The 22,431-nt window shown below is 40.9% G+C and overlaps 1 protein-coding gene across 1 annotated transcript in view; it reads right to left on the bottom strand.

Moving 5' to 3' along the window:
* Positions 1-2,349: 2,349 nt before the first annotated feature.
* The window catches only part of cpxm2 (carboxypeptidase X (M14 family), member 2), a 98,512-nt gene continuing 78,430 nt past the window's right edge, over positions 2,350-22,431 (bottom strand). Inside the window, exons 12-14 of the mRNA XM_045701180.2 lie at positions 18,675-18,814; positions 13,366-13,465; positions 2,350-3,165 (exon numbers count right to left, since the gene is read on the bottom strand). Coding sequence (XP_045557136.1) covers positions 2,888-3,165; positions 13,366-13,465; positions 18,675-18,814 — 518 coding nt within the window. The 3' untranslated portion in view covers positions 2,350-2,887. The remainder of the gene's footprint in view (positions 3,166-13,365; positions 13,466-18,674; positions 18,815-22,431) is intronic.

Here is a 22,431-nt window from a genome sequence, read left to right as displayed (position 1 = left end):
GTAGATTGTCTTTTCAACATTCATTCAGACCTGAAAATGAACCTGATTTTTTACATCCATAAAATATGTATTTTCAACGTCTAGGAAAAAACTAATTTTAAACGTCCGGAAAATATGTTTTTTTAACGTCTAGGAAAAAACTCATTTTAAACGTCCGTAAAATATGTATTTACGACTTTCTCAAAATACGTCCTTTCACCTTTCATTCAGAACCTAAAATAAACCCAACTTAAACGTCTGGAAAATATGTATTTTAAATGTAATTATGCTTAGTGGGTACAAAATGTTGGAAACACACTGAAAAGTAATGAAGTCTGTTGATGAAAAATGCATTGACAGAGGAGGGAGTGTACTGAATCAACACATCATAAGGGCTGGAACTTGTTTTTGATGCTCAAACAGCAAAGTGTCTGCTTTGTGTGTTTATCTAGCTAATTAGCTAGCTAGAGCGCATGTGTACACTCACTGCAATGCACAGCCAATGCGTTACTTGCATGTGCTTTGGCAAGGTTTATATTCAACATATCTAACTGGTTTATTAGCAAGACATCAGCTAGTTTGAGGTGTGAGTGGCTGTTATTGGTTGAGGAAATGTAGGCTAGCTAGCAGTGTTTGTGATGAAACTGAAATCTGGCTGCACATGTAGCTATCTGGCCAGTTTGACTGTATCATGCCGGAGTAGCTAGATTAACAATGCCCTTTGAATGTATTATAAGTTAGCAGCATTTTCTCAAAGCTTGATGTTGATTATGAACTTTATTTAGCTAGCTAGCTATGCTTTATGGAAGACTATAGCTAGCTAGCTACGCTTTATGGAAGAATATAGCTAGCTAGCTAAACTTCATGGAAGAATATAGCTAGCTAGCTACACTTTATGGAAGAATATAGCTAGCTACACTTCATGGAAGAATATAGCTAGCTAGCTACACTTCATGGAAGAATATAGCTAGCTAGCTACACTTCATGGAAGAATATAGCTAGTTAGCTACACTTAATGGAAGAATATAGCTAGCTAGCTACGCTTTATGGAAGAATATAGCTAGCTAGGATATATTGTCAACATTGAGTTGTTACAGTCTTATTGACTTGAAGCTACTGGCTATAATAGCAGCCAAGGATGTTCACTAGCTTATTTGTCTGTGCTCTGATTTAGTTTATACAGATGACTTCAACCATATGAAAAACATTCCATAACAAATTTAACTAGCTAGCTATCTTCCTTTGCTTGTCGCTTGCTTCTCATCCGACTGGTGATAGCTAGCTAGGTAAATTCAATTGCTAACAACCCCGTTAAAAATCCGGTATGTGGTTCTCGGTAACGACCGGACGGCTCATGATGAGAGGCGGGGAGTGTGTTGTGTACCTCCAATCAAGTTGATTTTGCAAATCTTTTCGACATTGGTGACATATTGTCTTAGACATGATGGTAGGGAGATTTGAATGTAACATTGAGCTTCATCCTACTGTCATAGTGGCGCCAACCATCTATCACCCTGTTTAGTTGTTTTTCTTTGACCTTTTTGTGTCGGAACCTACAAAACCCTTTCAGAACATCTTCAAATAACATGGTAGGATTTCAGAGAGACTACAGTGTTCAAAGCTCTTCAAATATAAATATATATATATATATAAATATTTTATTAAAGATATCCTCCAGCGATTCCTGAACTTTTACTGTTGAAAAGCGACGTCTATAAATACAGTCAAGTACACACACACACACTAAAGGGTAAAATAAATACGTTTTGAGCAAAATATATTTATTTAGCTAGCTAGCTATGCTTTATGGAAGAATATAGCTAGCTAGCTACGCTTAATGAATGTAAACGGTTGGTTTGATGGGGAATTCGTGATGTCATTGGCCTTCTCCCTTTTCATGAGGACCAATAGAGGAGCAGTAGAGAACAAAAGAGGAAAGCCTCCCCCACCCCCCCACCCTTAATAACTTGTGATGTCATGAGGATACCTGGACCAGCTATTGAGACGTGTGTTTTGTTTAAGTAAATCAGGGGATAAATGATCTGAAAAGCAGCCTGGAAGTAGGACTTTAAATCCTTTCTGAACGTAGAAAAATAACATGATGTGTGCATTATATAAAAAAAAATATATATAGAGCTTTTTCTACATTCAAAATATATGCATCATTTTATTTATTTCAAAAGGATATTACTTTCAAGGATGAAGCTTGTAAACGTGTCGATAAGATAGTTATTACTGCTTTTTGTGCTGGTACTGTACTGCATGAGATAGAAGAGACACACATGGTAATATCCATGGTCAAAATTCATCATTTGAAATACAGACTGACAGTTTCATTACCAAAAATAATGGCACAAAGTAAAACAGACATTTAGGGTTAACCATGTATGCTGTAATAACACTTTGGTAGAGAAAGCCATTGCAACTTTTAAGATGGTCCCAAAAAAAAGGCTCTTATTTAACAGTAAGACCAGCACCAGAGAGCTTAATTCATGGTTGAAAAAAACAGCACCTTGTTTTAATACAGAAAACGCCATTATCACTCCAAATATCCCATCTTTACCATCAATCTCCAATCTGCACTTCCACCAACACTCTGAATGGATGCGGTTATTAAAACAGAGTTCCAAAACAGAGAAAAAAGTCCCGATCAAAGCAAATGTTTGGATCAGAACTAGAGAACAGTTTGATCAGAACAGAGAACAGTTTGATCAGAACTAGAGAGAGATGGTAGAGTCTGTCTCTCATTGCTCTCTTCAACCCCTTAGCCTTGTCCGAGATCTGTTTGTGTTGCAAAGCCCTATGGTCATTGTCAGATTGGCAGAACAATGACCACGTGTGTTGGCAAGACAGCACATTCAGGTGTGGGACCAGGCTACTCGTTCTCTCTAACACTCCCTGGTGGTCCCTATGATGTCCTCACGCGCCTGTGTCTGGGGCCGGGCCTGCGTGCTTGCAGCTGCCTGACGGGTAGCCTAAGAGGCTGTCTGATGGGCTGCTTGTTGTATCTCTCCATGATCTCTTTGATGCGTGACAGGTTGGTGCGGCTGACGGTGAAGTCACAGCGGGTTGCTCCGATGTCATAGCCCACCTCACACACTTTACTACTGGCACTGTAGCCCTCAGCCCTCACCGTGATGCTGTACTCTCCTGGGTTTAACAGCCTCCAGTAGTCCCCGTCCACCGCTAAGGAGAGAAAGAGAGGAGTGTGAGTGAGTGAGTGAGTGAGTGAGTGAGTGAGTGAGTGAGTGAGTGAGTGAGTGAGTGAGTGAGTGAGTGAGTGAGTGAGTGAGTGAGTGAGTGAGTGAGTGAGTGAGTGAGTGAGTGAGTGAGTGAGTGAGTGAGTGAGTGAGTGAGTGAGTGAGTGAGTGAGTGAGTGAGTGAGTGAGTGAGTGAGTGAGTGAGTGAGTGAGTGAGTGAGTGAGTGAGTGACAGATAGAGAGATGTACCAGACCTGGGCCCTGACAGTATATCTCAGTAAGACAAAAATAATGGTATTCCAAAAAAGGTCCAGTTGGCAGGACCACAAATACAAATTCCATCTAGACAGCGTTGTCCTAGTGCACACAGAAAACTATACTGTACATACCTCGGCCTAAACATCAGCGCCACAGATAACTTCCACAAAGCTGTGAATGAGCTGAGAGACAAGGCAAGAAGGGTCTTCTATGCCATCAAAAGGAACATAACATTTGACATACCAATTAGGATCTGGCTGAAAATACTTGAATCAGTTATAGAATTCATTGCTCTTTATGGTTGTGAGGTCTGCGGTCCGCTCACCAACCAAGAATTCACAAAATGGGACAAACAACAAATTGAGACTCTGCATGCAGAATTCTGCAAAAAATATCCTCTGTGTACAACGTAAAACACCAAATAATGCATGCAGAGCAGAATTAGGCCGATACCCGCTAATGATCAAAATCCAGAAAAAGAGACCACCTAAAAGGAAGCGATTCCCAAACTTTCCATAACAAAGCCATCACCTACAGAGAGATGAACCAACATGGTCCAAGCACACCAAGACATTCGTGGAGAGGGCACGACAAAACCTATTCCCCCTCTGGAGACTGAAAAGATTTGGCTTGGGTCCTCAGATTCTCAAAATGTTCTACAGCTGCATCATCGAGAGCATCTTGACTGGTTGCATCACTGCCTGGTACGGCAACTGCTCGGCCTCTGACCGCAAGGCACTACAGAGTACATCACTGGGGCCAAGCTTCCTGCCATCCAATTGTCAGACTCCAGCCACCCAAGTCATAGAGTGTTCTCTCTGCTACCGCACGGCAAGCGGTACCGGAGCGCCAAGTCTAGGACCAAGAGGCTTCTAAACGGCATCTACCCCCAAGCCATAAGACTCCTGAACAGCTAATCAAATGGCTACCCAGACTATTTGTATTGCCCCCCACCTCTTTTACACCACTGCTACTCTCTGTTGTTATCATCTATGCATAGTCACTTTAATAACTCTACCTACATGTACATACTACCACAATTACCTCGACTAACCGGTGCCCCTGCACATTGACTCTATATCGGTACCTCCTGTATGCAGTCTCGCTATTGTTATTTTACTGCTGCTCTTTAATTACTTGTTACTTTTATTACTTATTCTTATTCGTATTTAAAAGAAAAAGTATATACACTGCTCAAAAAAATAAAGGGAACACTTAAACAACACAATGTAACTCCAAGTCAATCACACTTCTGTGAAATCAAACTGTCCACTTAGGAAGCAACACTGATTGACAATAAATTTCACATGCTGTTGTGCAAATGGAATAGACAACAGGTGGAAATTATAGGCAATTAGCAAGACACCCCCAATAAAGGAGTGGTTCTGCAGGTGGTAACCACAGACCACTTCTCAGTTCCTATGCTTCCTGGCTGATGTTTTGGTCACTTTTGAATGCTGGCGGTGCTTTCACTCTAGTGGTAGTATGAGACGGAGTCTACAACCCACACAAGTGGCTCAGGTAGTGCAGCTCATCCGGATTGGCACATCAATGCGAGCTGTGGCATGAAGTTTGCTGTGTCTGTCAGCGTAGTGTCCAAAGCATGGAGGCGCTACCAGGAGACAGGCCAGTACATCAGGAGACGTGGAGGAGGCCGTAGGAGGGCAACAACCCAGCAGCAGGACCGCTACCTCCGCCTTTGTGCAAGGAGGAGCAGGAGGAGCACTGCCAGAGCCCTGCAAAATGACCTCCAGCAGGCCACAAATGTGCATGTGTCTGCTCCAACGGTCAGAAACAGACTCCATGAGGGTGGTATGAGGGCCCGACGTCCACAGGTGGGGGTTGTGCTTACAGCCCAACACCGTGCAGGACGTTTGGCATTTGCCAGAGAACACCAAGATTGGCAAATTCGCCACTGGCGCCCTGTGCTCTTCACAGATGAAAGCAGGTTCACACTGAGCACATGTGACAGACGTGACAGTCTGGAGACGCCGTGGAGAACATTCTGCTGCCTGCAACATCCTCCAGCATGACCGGTTTGGCGGTGGGTCAGTCATGGTGTGGGGTGGCATTTCTTTGGGGGGCCACACAGCCCTCCATGTGCTCGCCAGAGGTAGCCTGACTGCCATTAGGTACCGAGATGAGATCCTCAGACCCCTTGTGAGACCATATGCTGGTGCGGTTGGCCCTGGGTTCCTCCTAATGCAAGACAATGCTAGACCTCATGTGGCTGGAGTGTGTCAGCAGTTCCTGCAAGAGGAAGGCATTGATGCTATGGACTGGCCCACCCGTTCCCCAGACCTGAATCCAATTGAGCACATCTGGGACATCATGTCTCGCTCCATCCACCAACGCCACATTGCACCACAGACTGTCCAGGAGTTGGCGGATGCTTTAGTCCAGGTCTGGGAGGAGATCCCTCAGGAGACCATCCACCAACCTCATCAGGAGCATGCCCAGGCATTGTAGGGAGGTCATACAGGCACGTGGAGGCCACACACACTACTGAGTCTCATTTTGACTTGTTTTAAGGACATTACATCAAAGTTGGATCAGACTGTAGTGTGGTTTTCCACTTTAATTTTGAGTGTGACTCCAAATCCAGACCTCCATGGGTTGATAAATTAGATTTCCATTGATTATTTTTGTGTGATTTTGTTGTCAGCACATTCAACTATGTAAAGAAAAAAGTATTTAATAAGATTATTTCATTAATTCAGATCTAGGATGTGTTATTTTAGTGTTCCCTTTATTTTTTTGAGCAGTGTATATTTTTTAACTGCACTGATGGTTAGGGGCTTGTAAGCAAGCATTTCACTGTGAGGTCTACACCTGTTGTATTCAGCATTTCACTGTGAGGTCTACACCTGTTGTATTTGGCGCATGTGACTAACACAATGTGATTTGATTTGAACATGGAGAAGAGTCCCCTAAGCAAGCTGGTTCCTGGGGCTCTGTTCACAGACACAAACACACCCCACAGAGCCTCAGGACAATTAGACCCAACCAAATCATGAAAAAACAAAAGATAATTACCTGATACATTGGAAAGAATGTTCTGTTTATTTATTTTCCCTTTTGTACTTTAACTATTTGCACATAATATGACATTTGAAATGTATTTATTCTTTTAGAACACTAGAGTGTAATGTTTACTGTTAATTTCTTATTTCACTTTTATGTTTATTATCTACATCACTTAGTTTGGCAATGTTAACATATGTTTCCACATGCCGAGGAGAGAGAGAGAGAGGAGAGAGAGAGAGAGAGAGAGAGAGAGAGAGAGAGAGAGAGAGAGAGAGAGAGAGAGAGAGAGAGAGAGAGAGAGAGTGCTGCTGCATATGTATTTTAGGTTACGTGTCAGAAGAAGTGTGAGAAAGACAGTTCACAGCTTGTGTCAGCATTCTGATCCACACTGCATTCCACCATACAGGTCATGGACTGTGAATCATCAAAAATATGAGATTTTTGTAAAGCCAGTCGAAGTTAACTTTCCTGTATGCAAATATAGTTCTGGAAGAATGCAGCACATCTTGATACTTGGCAAGAGCGAAACGCAAAAGCTTCAAAGCGATCCTCTAGGAATTCACTGACTGAACTGAAAAAGAAAGGAGGGAGGGCAGAAAATAGAGAAGGGGGAAAAAAGGGAAGAAGAGGGTGTTCTAACCTACTTCATGAAAAGAGGAACTCTCCTTTAATTCTCATCTGTTTAGAAGTTTAAAAATAGCACCGCGTTGTCATCTTGGATTTACGTCCCTGCTATCTCCTGTCTCCTGTCTCCTGTCTCCACTAGTTATGACATTGTATTTTACCTCCCTGCTGTCTCCTGTCTCCTGTCTCCACTAGTTATGACATTGTATTTTACCTCCCTGCTGTCTCCTGTCTCCTGTCTCCACTAGTTATGACATTGTGGTTTACCTCCCTGCTGTCTCCTGTCTCCTCCCTCCTGTCTCCTGTCTCCACTAGTTATGACATTGTGGTTTACCTCCCTGCTGTCTCCTGTCTCCTCCCTCCTGTCTCCTGTCTCCACTAGTTATGTCATTGTGGTTTACCTCCCTGCTGTCTCCTGTCTCTGCTAGTTATGACATTGTGGTTTACCTCCCTGCTGTCTCCTGTCTCCTGTCTCCTCCCTCCTGTCTCCTGTCTCCTGTCTCTGCTAGTTATGACATTGTGATTTACCTCCCTGTTGTCTCCCGTCTCCTCCCTCCTGTCTCCTGTCTCCTGTCTCCACTAGTTATGACATTGTGGTTTACCTCCCTGCTGTCTCCTGTCTCCTGTCTCCACTAGTTATGACATTGTGGTTTACCTCCCTGCTGTCTCCCATCTCCTCCCTCCTGTCTCCTGTCTCCTGTCTCTGCTAGTTATGACATTGTGGTTTACCTCCCTGCTGTCTCCTGTCTCCTGTGTCCTGTCTCCTGTCTCTGCTAGTTATGACATTGTGGTTTACCTCTCTGCTGTCTCCTGTCTCCTGTCTCCACTAGTTATGACATTGTGTTTTACCTCCCAGCTGTCTCCTGTCTCCAATAGTTATGACATTGTGGTTTACCTCTCTGCTGTCTCCTGTCTCCACTAGTTATGACATTGTGGTTTACCTCCCTGCTGTCTCCTGTCTCCTGTCTCCACTAGTTATGACATTGTGGTTTACCTCCCTGCTGTCTCCTGTCTCCACTAGTTATGACATTGTGGTTTACCTCCCTGCTGTCTCCTGTCTCCTGTCTCCACTAGTTATGACATTGTGTTTTATGTGTTTGTTGATCCAGCCACAGAAACGACAGTTTGATGTCCAACCCATCATGCTGTTCACCCACCCACCCATCTCAGCTCAACCACTGATCTGTGTGTGCAATATGGTGCCGGTTATGAAACTGTTGATCCTCTGTACCAGTTACACGAAGAGCAATACATTGGTACCAGTAGAAAGTCTGCTTTAACCAGTGACTCACTGAGGTTACAAATCTACAAGTGAAGCTTGGTGTTGCTTTATCCTTTACCCAAAATAGTGACATGCTATAGAATGCTAATAACTTATCATATTGATACGTTCCTAAAACAAACCAGGAACGTCTTCATTATTAATGTGTGTCTATCCTTCTGTGTGTGTGTGTGTGGTGTGTGTGTGTGTGTGTGTGTGTGTGTGTGTGTGTGTGTGTATCTACCGTCTGTCTATCCTGGGTTTACAGTGAAGACATGATGATGATTCACTCTCTGATAACTGGGGAATAGCAAGTACCTTTTCTATTATTAGGTTGTTCACAACAGGGACTTGGTGTTCCCCTCTTTCCACATGTGGAGCCTCCTTTTTGAGAGAGAGAGAGAGAGAAGAGAAGAGAAGAGAAGAGAAGAGAAGAGAAGAGAAGAGAAGAGAAGAGAAGAGAAGAGGAGAGGAGAGAAGAGAAGAGAAGAGAAGAGAAGAGAAGAGAGAGAGAGAGAGAGAGAGAGAGAGAGAGAGAGAGCTGTCTGTCAATCCTTCTCTGTGAGTGTGTGTGTTGTGATTGTAATGTTTGTGTGTGTATCTACTGTCTGTCTATCCTTCTGTGTGTGGCAGTCGAAAATAAGACCATTTTAAGAAGAGCAGCTTGACATGTTTCCTCCCTGCTCTCTGGGACTGCAGCAGAGCGAACTGGATTCTCTTGATGGAACGTGACTTGCAGACAGTACAGTTGGTCCCAGGAATACTAACAACACCTACAGATATAGTCCTAAATTAATCGTGAATAACGATGAGTGAGAAAGTTACAGACGCACAAATATCATACCCCCGAGACATGCTAACCTCTCACCATTACAATAACAGGGGAGGTTAGCATACCTCCAAGACATGCTAACCTCTCACCAATACAATAACAGGGGAGGTTAGCATACCTCCGAGACATGCTAACCTCTCACCATTACAATAACAGGGGAGGTTAGCATACCTCCAAGACATGCTAACCTAACACCATTACAATAACAGGGGAGGTTAGCATACCCCCAAGACATGCTAACCTAACACCATTACAATAACAGGGGAGGTTAGCATACCCCCAAGACATGCTAACCTAACACCATTACAATGACAGGGGACATACCGCCCTATCCACATCGACGGGACCGCAGTGGAGAAGTTGGAAAGCTTCAAGTTCCTCGGCGTACACATCACTGACAAACTGAAATGGTCCACCCACACAGACAGTGTGGTGAAGAAGGCGCAACAGCGCCTCTTCAACCTCAGGAGGCTGAAGAAATTTGGCTTGGCCCCTGAAACCCTCACAAACTTTTACAGATGTACAATTGAGAGCCTCTTGTCGGACTGTATCACCGCCTGGTACAGCAACTGCTCCGCCCACAACCACAAGGCTCTACAGAGGGTAGTGAGGTCTGCACAATGCATCACCGGGGGCAAACTACCTGCCCTCCATGACACCTACAGCACCCGATGTCACAGGAAGGCCAAAAAGATCATCAAGGACAACAACCACCCGAGCCACTGCCTGTTCACCATGTTCACCATGCTATCATCCAGAAGGCGAGGTCAGTACAGGTGCATCAAAGCTGGTACAGAGAGACTGAAAAACAGCTTCTATGTCAAGGCCATCAGACTGTTAAATAGCCATCACTAGCTGGCTTCCACCCGGTTACTCAACCATGCACCTTAGAGGCTGCTGCCCTGTATACATACGGAATCACTGGTCACTTTAATAATGGAACACTGGTCACTTTAATAATGTTTACATACTGTTTTACTCATCTCATATGTATATACTGTTATCTATTCTACTGTATTATAGTCAATGCCACTCCAACATTACTCGTCTTAATATTTATATATTTCTTAATTCCATTCTTTTACTTTTAGATGTGTGTGTATTGTTGTGAATTGTTAGATACTAATGCACTATTGGAGCTAGGAACACAAGCATTTAGTTAGACCCGCAATAACATCTGCTCAATATGTGTATGTGACCAAAAAATATTTGATTTTATTAGATTTTATAGCATTTTTGGGGGTATGATATGAATGCCTCTCCCGCTCTCCCCTGTCCAGACGCTGTTCGTGTCCTAGAGGGGGGATACTGTCATGCCTGCTCCCGCTCTCCCCTGTCCAGACGCTGTTCCTGTCCTAGAGGGGGAATACTGTCACACCTGCTCCCGCTCTCCCCTGTCCAGACGTTGTTCGCATCCTGTTTCATGTCCGTTGTTCATTAAATGTTCTCCCTGTAACTGCTTCTTGTCTACAGTACCAGCGTCGATCCTTACAGAATGCTGACACCACTAAAAGAAGCATCAGGGAGTTTTTGGTTGGTGACGTCGGGTCCGGGTGCCGTTGCCGAGGGAAACGTGTGGTGCCTCAGGTAGCTCGTTGGGCTTCCACGCCTTAGCTGGCTCAAGAGGTCGTCTTGGCTCGGTGGGCTTGGCAGGCACCCACCGCACGTCATGCTTCAGCCGGCCCATCAGGCTCCCACGCCTCAGCCGGCCCGTCGGGCTCCCACGCCTCAGCCGGTTCGTCGGGCTCCAACGCCTCAACCGGCCCGTTGGGCTCCCACGCCTCAGCCGGCCCGTTGGGCTCCCACACCTCATCCGGCCCGTCGGGCTCCCACGCCTCAGCCGTTTCGTCGGGCTCCCACACCTCAGCCGGTTCGTCGGGCTTCTACGCCCCAGCGGGATTGTCTGGCTCCCACGCCTCAGCTGACTCGCTAGGCTCCCATGCCTCTGCCAGTTCGTCGGGCTTCTACGCCCCAGCCGGCTTGTCCATCGCCCATGCATCGGCCGGCTCATCAGGCTCGCCCAGGTGGGACGCCAGGCTGCCCTTCATTACGCACACCTGTCACCATCATTACGCGCAGCAGCGCTCATTGGACTCACCTGGACTCCAGGTATTTTGTTGACTGCCCCGTCTGTAACTGTCTTCTCCCCCGGTTGTTCCATGTGTCTGCGTCCCCTGTCCAGACACTGTTCCTGTCTTTTTTCATGTCCTTTGTTCATTAAATGTTTTCCCTGCACCTGCTTCTCGTCTACAGTACCAGCGCCGATGCTTACAATTCACAATTTCATTCAGGATTATCCGTAATCATGGTAGCATCCATATGAATGTAGAAGTGTTTAGAAACATATTCTTAGTTACAATTGAAGTGACTCCAAAATGACACAATACATTATTTACCGTTCATTTTCTATTGGGCACAAAATAATCTGAAACACAACCAAAACAAACAGCCAATGCATCCAACAAGTTTGTAGAGTCTCTAGCTTGATGTAATCATTACGTGCTAGGAATATTTGTGTGTGTGTGTGTGTGTGTGTGTGTGTGTGTGTGTGTGTGTGTGTCTCATACTGTAGAATTAAGCTGAAAGGATGAGTCATGGGACTTTCATTAATCCCTGAAGCAACACTTCTGCCCCGTGCTTTAACTGCACAATATAAGCTTACCCACACATATGAATTATAAGATACAAGGCAAATAGGGACAGGTACTTGTGTCATCAATCCTGCAGGCAGAATCCACTGTATAGTAATATATTCATGTCTTTCTATAAAATGGTAGCTATTTCCTGTTGCGGATTTACTTTGTCAAGCATGAAATACCAGCATGATCAGTATCTGTGAGAGTTTAATGATCCAACGTTATTGTCTTTGGCTCTGGAAGAAGTTCTTATTTTTGCAGCGTTAATTATATTGATTAATTATATGCTATAAATGTTGCTTATCTATTTATCACGTACAATTTGTCTATTTGGTTCCCTGTCCGAATGGATATATGCTATTGTCCATAATACATTCTCTGCTAATGAAGTGTTCTATAGAATGCTAATGATGTTTTCTATAGAATGCTAATGATGTGTTCTATAGAATGCTACTGATGTGTTCTATAGAATGCTACTGATGTGTTCTATAGAATGCTACTGATGTGTTCTATAGAATGCTACTGATGTGTTCTATAGAATGCTACTGATGTGTTCTATAGAATGCTAATGATGTTTTCTAGAGAATGCGAATGATGTTTTCTAGAGAATGTTACTGATGTGTTCTATAGAATGCTAATGATGTTTTCTAGAGAATGCGAATGATGTTTTCTAGAGAATGCGAATTATGTGTTCTATAGAATGCTAATGATGTTTTCTATAGAATGCTAATGATGCGTTCTATAGAATGCTACTGATGCGTTCTATAGAATGCTAATGATGTGGTCTATAGAATGCTACTGATGCTTTCTATAGAATGCTAATGATACTTTCTATGGAATGCTAATGATGTTTTCTATAGAATGCTAATGATGTTTTCTATAGAATGCTAATGATGTGTTCTATAGAATGCGAATGATGTGTTCTATAGAATGCTAATGATGTGTTCTATAGAATGCTAATGATGCTTTCTATAGAATGCTAATGATGTGTTCTATAGAATGCTACTGATGCGTTCTATAGAATGCTACTGATGCTTTCTATAGAATGCTAATGATGTTTTCTATAGAATGCTAATGCTGTGTTCTATAGAATGCTAATGATGTTTTCTATAGAATGCTACTGATGTGTTCTATAGAATGCTAATGATATTTTCTATAGAATGCTAATGATGGAATTTTATGAAGATAAAACAATATCCTATGTACTATTATGTCATTGATTGTATTATTATTGGTTGATACACACGTGGTAATACACACTGGACATGTCACCTACTGGAGTGGCGTTTTGGACTCTGATACTTGGGCTTGGTGGAGTAATGTCAGATCCATGGACACAGAATGAAAACACAGAGTATACTATAATACATCTCTCTATAGTATGTATGGACACAGAATGAAAACACAGGGTATACTATAATACATCTCTCTATAGTATCCATGGACACAGAATGAGAACACAGAGTATACTATAATACATCTCTCTATAGTATGTATGGACACAGAATGAGAACACAGAGTATACTATAATAGCATGTATCTCTCTACCTGTTCTGATGTCATGGCCGATCCCCTCCACCTGGATGATGGCGTTGGCTATGCCCCGCCCCTGCATGTCCCAGACAATGCCTTTGATCCCACGATGCACCTGTGCATGAAAGGTCAGAGGTCAAAGATCAACTAACTGTATAATAATAATAACAACAATAATAATATGTAATGTATCATATATAATATTAATTTGATGATATTATATTTTATTTTGCAGTAAAACAAGTTGTACAGTATTTAAAAGTACAAGAAACCCAGAGTATGACACATGAATGCCTAAAAACTATTATTTTCAATGTGGTCCTTGATATAAATATTTATAACAATATATTATGACTCGTTTCAGGAAGCAAGGCGTATGTCGCATGTCACTACTTCGCAGGAGAGGCATTTGAACGTCTTGTTGTCATTGATCGAAATGCCTTCTGGAACATGTTAGCCTGTTGGGGCTAGGGGGCAGTATTTTCACGGCTGGATAAAAAAACGTACCCGATTTAATCTGGTTACTAATCCTACCCAGTAACTAGAATATGCATATACTTATTATATATGGATAGAAAACACCCTAAAGTTTCTAAAACTGTTTGAATGGTGTCTGTGAGTATAACAGAACTCATTTGGCAGGCAAAACCCTGAGACATTTTCTGACAGGAAGTGGATACCTGATGTGTTGAATTACCTTTAAGCCTATGCCATTGAAACACACAGGGGCTGATTAATGTTTTGGCACTTCCTATTGCTTCCACTAGATGTCACCAGCCTTTACAAAGTGTTTTGAATCTTCTACTATGAGATCTGACCGAACAAGAACCTTGGAACGGTGATGGCCGATTAGACTCTGGCGCGCGAGGTCATGTTGGGTACCCTCGTTCCAAAACGTTTTAAAAGAGAATGCATTCGTCCACCTTGAATATTATTCATGTTCTGGTTAAAAAAGGCCCTAATGATTTATGCTATACAACGTTTGACATGTTTGAACGAACGTAAATATATTTTTTCCCCTCGTTCATGACGAGAAGTCCGGCTGGCTTAGATCATGTGCTAACAACACGGATCTTTTTGGATATAAATGATGAGCTTTTTTGAACAAAACTACATTCGTTATGGACCTGGGATCCCGGGAAGTGACATCTGATGAAGAGAATCAAAGGTAATGGATTATTTACATAGTATTTTCGATTTTAGATCTCTCCAACATGGCCGTTTGTCTGTATAGCAAAGCATATTTTTCTGGGCGCAGTGCTCAGATTATTGCAAAGTGTGATTTCCCAGTAAGGTTATTTTTAAATCTGGCAAGTTGATTGCGTTCAAGAGATGTAAATCTATAATTCTTTAAATGACAATATAATATTTTACCAATGTTTTCTAATTTTAAATATTTAATTTGTGGTGCTGACTTGACTGCCGGTTATTGGAGGGAAACGATTTCCTCAACATCAATGCCATAGTAAAACGCTGTTTTTGGATATAAATATGAACTTGATAGAACTAAAAATGCATGCATTGTCTAACATAATGTCCTAGGAGTGTCATCTGATGGAGATTGTAAAAGGTTAGTGCATCATTTTAGCTGGTTTTATGGTTTTGTTGACCCTGTCTTTGAATTGACAAAACATTACACACAGCTATTGTCAATGTACTCTCCTAACATAATCTAACTTTATGCTTTCGCCGTAAAACCTTTTTGAAATCGGACAACGTGGTTAGATTAAGGAGATGTTTATCTTTCAAAGGGTGTAAGATAGTTGTATGTTTGAAAAATTTGAATTTTGACATTTATTTGGTTTCAAATTTGCCGCTCTTGAAATGCACCTGCTGTTGATAGGGTGCACCACGGGTGGCACGCTAGCGTCCCACATTGCCCCAAGAAGTTAACTTTCATGTGCCTTAATAACAAATGTTTATTCAATCTGTAAATACGAATACAATTTGTTAAAATACAAGCTTAATTGGTTTAGCCACGGAAAACGGCAGGAACCTTCCCGTTAGCCATGATTGGCTGAGATAATGGATGGGCTGGACATGCCGGGAGATGAGTTTGGATTGGTCTACTATGTAGCATGCTTCTGTCTATAATGTGAGCTGTTCAGTATGTGTTGATAATCCTTGCTACTGCGGTGTTTTTCAAAAGATACAACATTAGCCATCGAGAACCACAAAAGTTTTTGCTACTAATTCTTAGCAACATTGATGCCCTAAATTTAGCAGGAGCTATCGCCAGATCAGTTGGAAAAAGTTATGACGGGCTACTTTTTTGCACATTCCCCGGTCAGTTTGAACCCGAGTGACTTGGTTCCAGTCTGCTGTGAAGTGTTCATCCATGTATACAGGTAAGAGTCTAGCTACATTTTCAGATATTATACACTTCTAATTTAGTCAGAAAGTGGATTTCATTGCAAGTTAAAGAATACTGTTCACTAGCTAATGTTACATTATCTTACTGGCTCACTAGCTAACGTTACGTTATCTTACTGGCTCACTAGCTAACGTTACGTTATCTTACTGGCTCGCTAGCTAACGTTACGTTATTTTAATGGCTCGCTAGCTAACGCTACGTTATCTTACTGATGCTAATGTTACGTGTATGATCTGTGTAGTAAAATGATTGAATCAGAAATCCATTTGAATTGCTAGATATATATTTTTTGCATTTTTTTAATTGAACCTTTATTTAACTAGGCAAGTCAGTTAAGAACAAATTCTTATTTACAATGATGGCCTACCGGGGAACAATGGGTTAATTGTCTTGTTCAGGGGCAGAATGACAGATTTTTACCTTGTCAGCTCGGGGATTCGATCCAGTATGCTATCGGTTACTGGCCCAACGCTCTAACCACTAGGCTACCTGCCACCCCCTTATAGCCTAATGTTAGCGAGCTAACATTGAACCTAGTTGGTTAACTCAGTAGCTACCTGCAGATTCATACTACAGCTATGACAATCAGTTTGTATTGGTAGTAGTACGAGTTGGGATTATGCCGGTTAATTGTTAAGCTAGCTGGCTACATGTCTAAACAGAAGACTCCACTTCTCCAGATGATTACATGACCCATCAGGTTAGCCAGGTGTGTCTGGGAGTGATTATGGCCGTCTAGTTCATAAACATGTGGACATGTCTAGACAATAGTGACCCATCCACTTAGCTAGATGTGTCTGGGGGGAGGTTATAGCATTTAGTGTACATGACACATCAATTTAGATAAGTGTGTCTGGGTAAGAATCATCTAACAATTATAACATACTAGTCACAGTATCTCATCAGAGGACTGTATATCTCTCCATACAGTCTAGAGACAGTATCTCATCAGAGGACTGTATATCTCTCCATACAGTCTAGTGACAGTATCTCATCAGAGGACTGCATATCTGTCCATACAGTCTAGTGACAGTATCTCATCAGAGGACTGTATACCTCTCCATACAGTCTAGTGACAGTATCTCATCAGAGGACTGTATGTCTCTCCATACAGTCTAGAGACAGTAACTCATCACAGGACTATAGACCATCTGTGACCAACAGTGTAGTGAATACAGGACTATAGACCACCTGTGACTGACAGTCTAGTGAATACAGGACTATAGAAAACCTGTGACTGACATTGTAGTGAATACAGGACTATAGACCATCTGTGACTGGCAGTCTAGTGAATTAACCTCTTGACGGTCGCCTAGGATAGGGGGCTCCACAGCGCATTTTGAAAAAAATTAGTGCCCATTTTAAACGGCTTACTACTCAAACTCAGAAGCTAGGATATGCATATAATTAATACTTGTGGATAGAAAATACCCTAAAGTTTCTAAAACTGTTTGAATGGTGTCTGTGAGTATAACAGAACTCATATGGCAGTCAAAACCCCGAGACAGATCGTAACAGGAAGTGGAATTCTGAATTGCGAACTCAAATTCATCACGTTGCCTATTAATCACACCGTGAGCTATGGTTCATTGAGCACTTCCTATTGCTTCCACTAGATGTCCCCAGTCTTTACAAAGTGGTTTGAGTCTTCTACTGTGAAAACTGACAGAATGACACGCTGTGGAACGTGGTCACACGGAGAGGGCCATCACCATTATGACGCCGGCGCCCCTGGTTACCCTCCCCTTTCGAAACGTTTTGAAACACAATGCAATCGTCCCCCTCGAATCTTATTGGAGCTCTCGTTGAAAAAGGCCCTACAGATTTATGTTATACAACGTTTGACATGTTTGAACGAACCTAAATAAGAAAAAAATGCATTTTGTTGAAAGAGTAGCCCCGCGCACGTCGGAACTTTTGGTGAAGCCTTCAGAACGCGCTAACAAGAACAAGCTATTGGGACGTAAAGGATTCACTTTTTCGAACGAAAATACATTTGTTGTGGACCTGGGAATCCTGGAAGTGCCTAAGGATGAAGATAATCAAAGGTAAGGGATTATTGACAATAGTATACAAGACTAGATGTGATATGCGATTGTTCCAAGATGGCTAGCCTATTGCTATTGCTAGCCTATTGTTCTGAGTATCGCATCCCCTTTTATCGCAAAGTGTGATTACCCAGTAAAGTTATTTTTAAATCTGGCATTACAGGTGCTTTCAAGAGATATTCATCTATAAATCTTAGAATGACAATATTACATTTTAAAAATGTTTTCGAATAGTAATTTAGTAAATTGTAGCACTGTTTCACCGGATGCATTTGAGGGAAAATAGTTAGTCAACGTTACGCGCCGATGTAAAATGCTGTTTTTATATATAAATATGAACTTTATCGAACAAAAGAATGCATGTATTGTGTAACATGATGTCCTAGGAGTGTCATCTGATGAAGTTTGTAAAAGGTTAGTGCTGCATTTAGCTGTTTTTTGGTTATTTGTGATGCATGTGGTTGGTCGGAAAATGGCTATGTGGCTACTTTTACGATATACTCCTCTAACATAATCTAATGTTTTGCTTTTGCTGTAAAGCCTTTTTGAAATCGGACAACGTGGTTCGATTCAGGAGAGGTGTATCTATAAAACGATATAATTTGAAAAAAAAATGAAAAAAAAATATTATAAAATTTTGTTATGCTAATGGCGATATGATTTTTCGCTGGAGGCCGCACAGGGGTTAAAACTTCTTAGGGATAGGGGGCAGTATTTTCACGTCTGGATGAAAAGCGTGCCCAAAGTAAACTGCCTGTTACTCAGGGCCAGAAGCTAGGATATGCATATAATTGGACTCTGCACCCCTCTCTGGACTCCGCACCCCCTCTGGACTCTGCACCCCCTCTGGACTCTGCACCCCCTCTGGACTCTGCACCCCCTCTGGACTCTGCACACTGTACCTGCTCCATGAAGACGAGCAGAGACTCCCGGTTGTTTTCCCACTCCTCCGCCAGCTCACTCTCATGGGGGAATTTGTCACAGCCCACGTACATCGACAGCTCAAAGCAGTTGGTGTGCAAGTAGCTGAAATCATTCATACCTGCCAACACAGCGCACAGACAGAGTCATTTATCTGTCGGCCAACTGCCAAATGAAAATACATCAGCTGGTAGGTTATTTTCTCACCAGTGTTTTCTAAAGATAATAATTCAAATCAACATGCGTTGAAATGAGGAGCTACTCTGGTACTGGTCTGTGATAATAAATCAAATCAACATGTGTTGAAATGAAAAACTACTCTGGTACTGGTCTGTGATAATAAATCAAATTAACATGTGTTGAAATGAAGAACTACTCTGGTACTGGTCTGTGATAATAAATCAAATCAACATGTGTTGAAATGAAGAAGTATTCTGGTTCTGGTCTGTGATAATAAATCAAATCAACATGTGTTGAAATTAAGACCTACTCTGGTTCTGGTCTGTGATAATAAATCAAATTAACATGTGTTGAAATGAAGAACTACTCTGGTTCTGGTCTGTGATAATAAATCAAATTATAATGTATTGAAATGAAGAAGTATTCTGGTTCTGGTCTGTGATAATAAATCAAATCAACATGTGTTGAAATGAAGACCTACTCTGGTTCTGGTCTGTGATAATAAATCAAATTAACATGTGTTGAAATGAAGAACTACTCTGGTTCTGGTCTGTGATAATAAATCAAATTAACATGTGTTGAAATGAAGAACTACTCTGGTACTGGTCTGTGATAATAAATCAAATTAACATGTGTTGAAATGAGGAACTACTCTGGTTCTGGTCTGTGATAATAAATCAAATTAACATGTGTTGAAATGAAGAACTACTCTGGTACTGGTCTGTGATAATAAATCAAATCAACATATGTTGAAATTAGGAACTACTCTGGTACTGGTCTGTGATAATAAATCAAATCAACATGTGTTGAAATGAAGAACTACTCTGGTTCTGGTCTGTGATAATAAATCAAATCAACATGTTTTGAAATGAAGAACTACTCTGGTACTGGTCTGTGATAATAAATCAAATCAGCATGTGTTGAAATGAAGAACTACTCTGGTACTGGTCTGTGATAATAAATCAAATCAGCATGTGTTGAAATGAGGAACTACTCTGGTTCTGGTCTGTGATAATAAATCAAATTAGCATGTGTTGAAATGAATAACTACTCTGGTACTGGTCTGTGATAATAAATCAAATCAACATGTGTTGAAATGAAGACCTACTCTGGTACTGGTCTGTGATAATAAATCAAATCAACATGTGTTGAAATGAAGAACTACTCTGGTACTGGTCTGTGATAATAAATCAAATCAACATGTGTTGAAATGAAGAACTACTCTGGTACTGGTCTGTGATAATAAATCAAATCAACATGTGTTGAAATGAAGAACTTCTCTGGTACTGGTCTGTGATAATAAATCAAATCAACATGTGTTGAAATGAAGAACTACTCTGGTACTGGTCTGTGATAATAAATCAAATTAACATGTGTTGAAATGAAGAACTACTCTGGTACTGGTCTGTGATAATAAATCAAATTAACATGTGTTGAAATGAGGAACTACTCTGGTTCTGGTCTGTGATAATAAATCAAATTAACATGTGTTGAAATGAAGAACTACTCTGGTACTGGTCTGTGATAATAAATCAAATTAACATGTGTTGAAATGAATAACTACTCTGGTACTGGTCTGTGATAACAAATCAAATCAACATGTGTTGAAATGAAGAACTACTCTGGTACTGGTCTGTGATAATAAATCAAATTAACATGTGTTGAAATGAAGAACTACTCTGGTACTGGTCTGTGATAATAAATCAAATTAACATGTGTTGAAATGAGGAACTACTCTGGTTCTGGTCTGTGATAATAAATCAAATTAGCATGTGTTGAAATGAAGAACTACTCTGGTACTGGTCTGTGATAATAAATCAAATCAACATGTGTTGAAATGAAGAACTACTCTGGTTCTGGTCTGTGATAATAAATCAAATCAACATGTGTTGAAATGAAGACCTACTCTGGTACTGGTCTGTGATAATAAATCAAATCAACATGTGTTGAAATGAGGAACTACTCTGGTTCTGGTCTGTGATAATAAATCAAATTAACATGTGTTGAAATGAAGAAGTATTCTGGTTCTGGTCTGTGATAATAAATCAAATCAACATGTGTTGAAATGAAGACCTACTCTGGTTCTGGTCTGTGATAATAAATCAAATTAACATGTGTTGAAATGAAGAACTACTCTGGTACTGGTCTGTGATAATAAATCAAATCAACATGTGTTGAAATGAAGAACTACTCTGGTACTGGTCTGTGATAATAAATCAAATTAACATGTGTTGAAATGAAGAACTACTCTGGTACTGGTCTGTGATAATAAATCAAATTAACATGTGTTGAAATGAGGAACTACTCTGGTTCTGGTCTGTGATAATAAATCAAATTAACATGTGTTGAAATGAAGAACTACTCTGGTACTGGTCTGTGATAATAAATCAAATCAAAATGTGTTGAAATGAAGAACTACTCTGGTACTGGTCTGTGATAATAAATCAAATCAACATGTGTTGAAATGAATAACTACTCTGGTTCTGGTCTGTGATAATAAATCAAATCAACATGTGTTGAAATGAAGAACTACTCTGGTACTGGTCTGTGATAATAAATCAAATCAACATGTGTTGAAATGAAGACCTACTCTGGTACTGGTCTGTGATAATAAATCAAATTAACATGTGTTGAAATGAGGAACTACTCTGGTTCTGGTCTGTGATAATAAATCAAATTAACATGTGTTGAAATGAAGAACTACTCTGGTACTGGTCTGTCATAATAAATCAAATTAACATGTGTTGAAATGAATAACTACTCTGGTACTGGTCTGTGATAATAAATCAAATCAACATGTGTTGAAATGAATAACTACTCTGGTACTGGTCTGTGATAATAAATCAAATCAACATGTGTTGAAATGAAGAACTACTCTGGTACTGGTCTGTGATAATAAATCAAATTAACATGTGTTGAAATGAAGAACTACTCTGGTACTGGTCTGTGATAATAAATCAAATTAACATGTGTTGAAATGAGGAACTACTCTGGTTCTGGTCTGTGATAATAAATCAAATTAACATGTGTTGAAATGAAGAACTACTCTGGTACTGGTCTGTGATAATAAATCAAATCAACATGTGTTGAAATGAAGAACTACTCTGGTTCTGGTCTGTGATAATAAATCAAATCAACATGTGTTGAAATGAAGAACTACTCTGGTACTCGTCTGTGATAATAAATCAAATCAACATGTGTTGAAATGAAGACCTACTCTGGTACTGGTCTGTGATAATAAATCAAATCAACATTTGTTGAAATGAGGAACTACTCTGGTTCTGGTCTGTGATAATAAATCAAATTAACATGTGTTGAAATGAAGAACTACTCTGGTACTGGTCTGTGATAATAAATCAAATCAACATGTGTTGAAATGAGTAACTACTCTGGTTCTGGTCTGTGATAATAAATCAAATTAACATGTGTTGAAATGAAGAACTACTCTGGTACTGGTCTGTGATAATAAATCAAATCAACATGTGTTGAAATGAAGACCTACTCTGGTACTGGTCTGTGATAATAAATCAAATCAACATGTGTTGAAATGAGGAACTA

Source organism: Salmo salar, chromosome 18, assembly GCF_965601325.2.
Source record: "Salmo salar chromosome 18, fSalSal1, whole genome shotgun sequence".
Taxonomy (NCBI): domain Eukaryota; kingdom Metazoa; phylum Chordata; class Actinopteri; order Salmoniformes; family Salmonidae; genus Salmo; species Salmo salar.
Note: the sequence above shows the minus strand (reverse complement) of the source record. Positions and strands in the feature narration are given on the sequence as shown.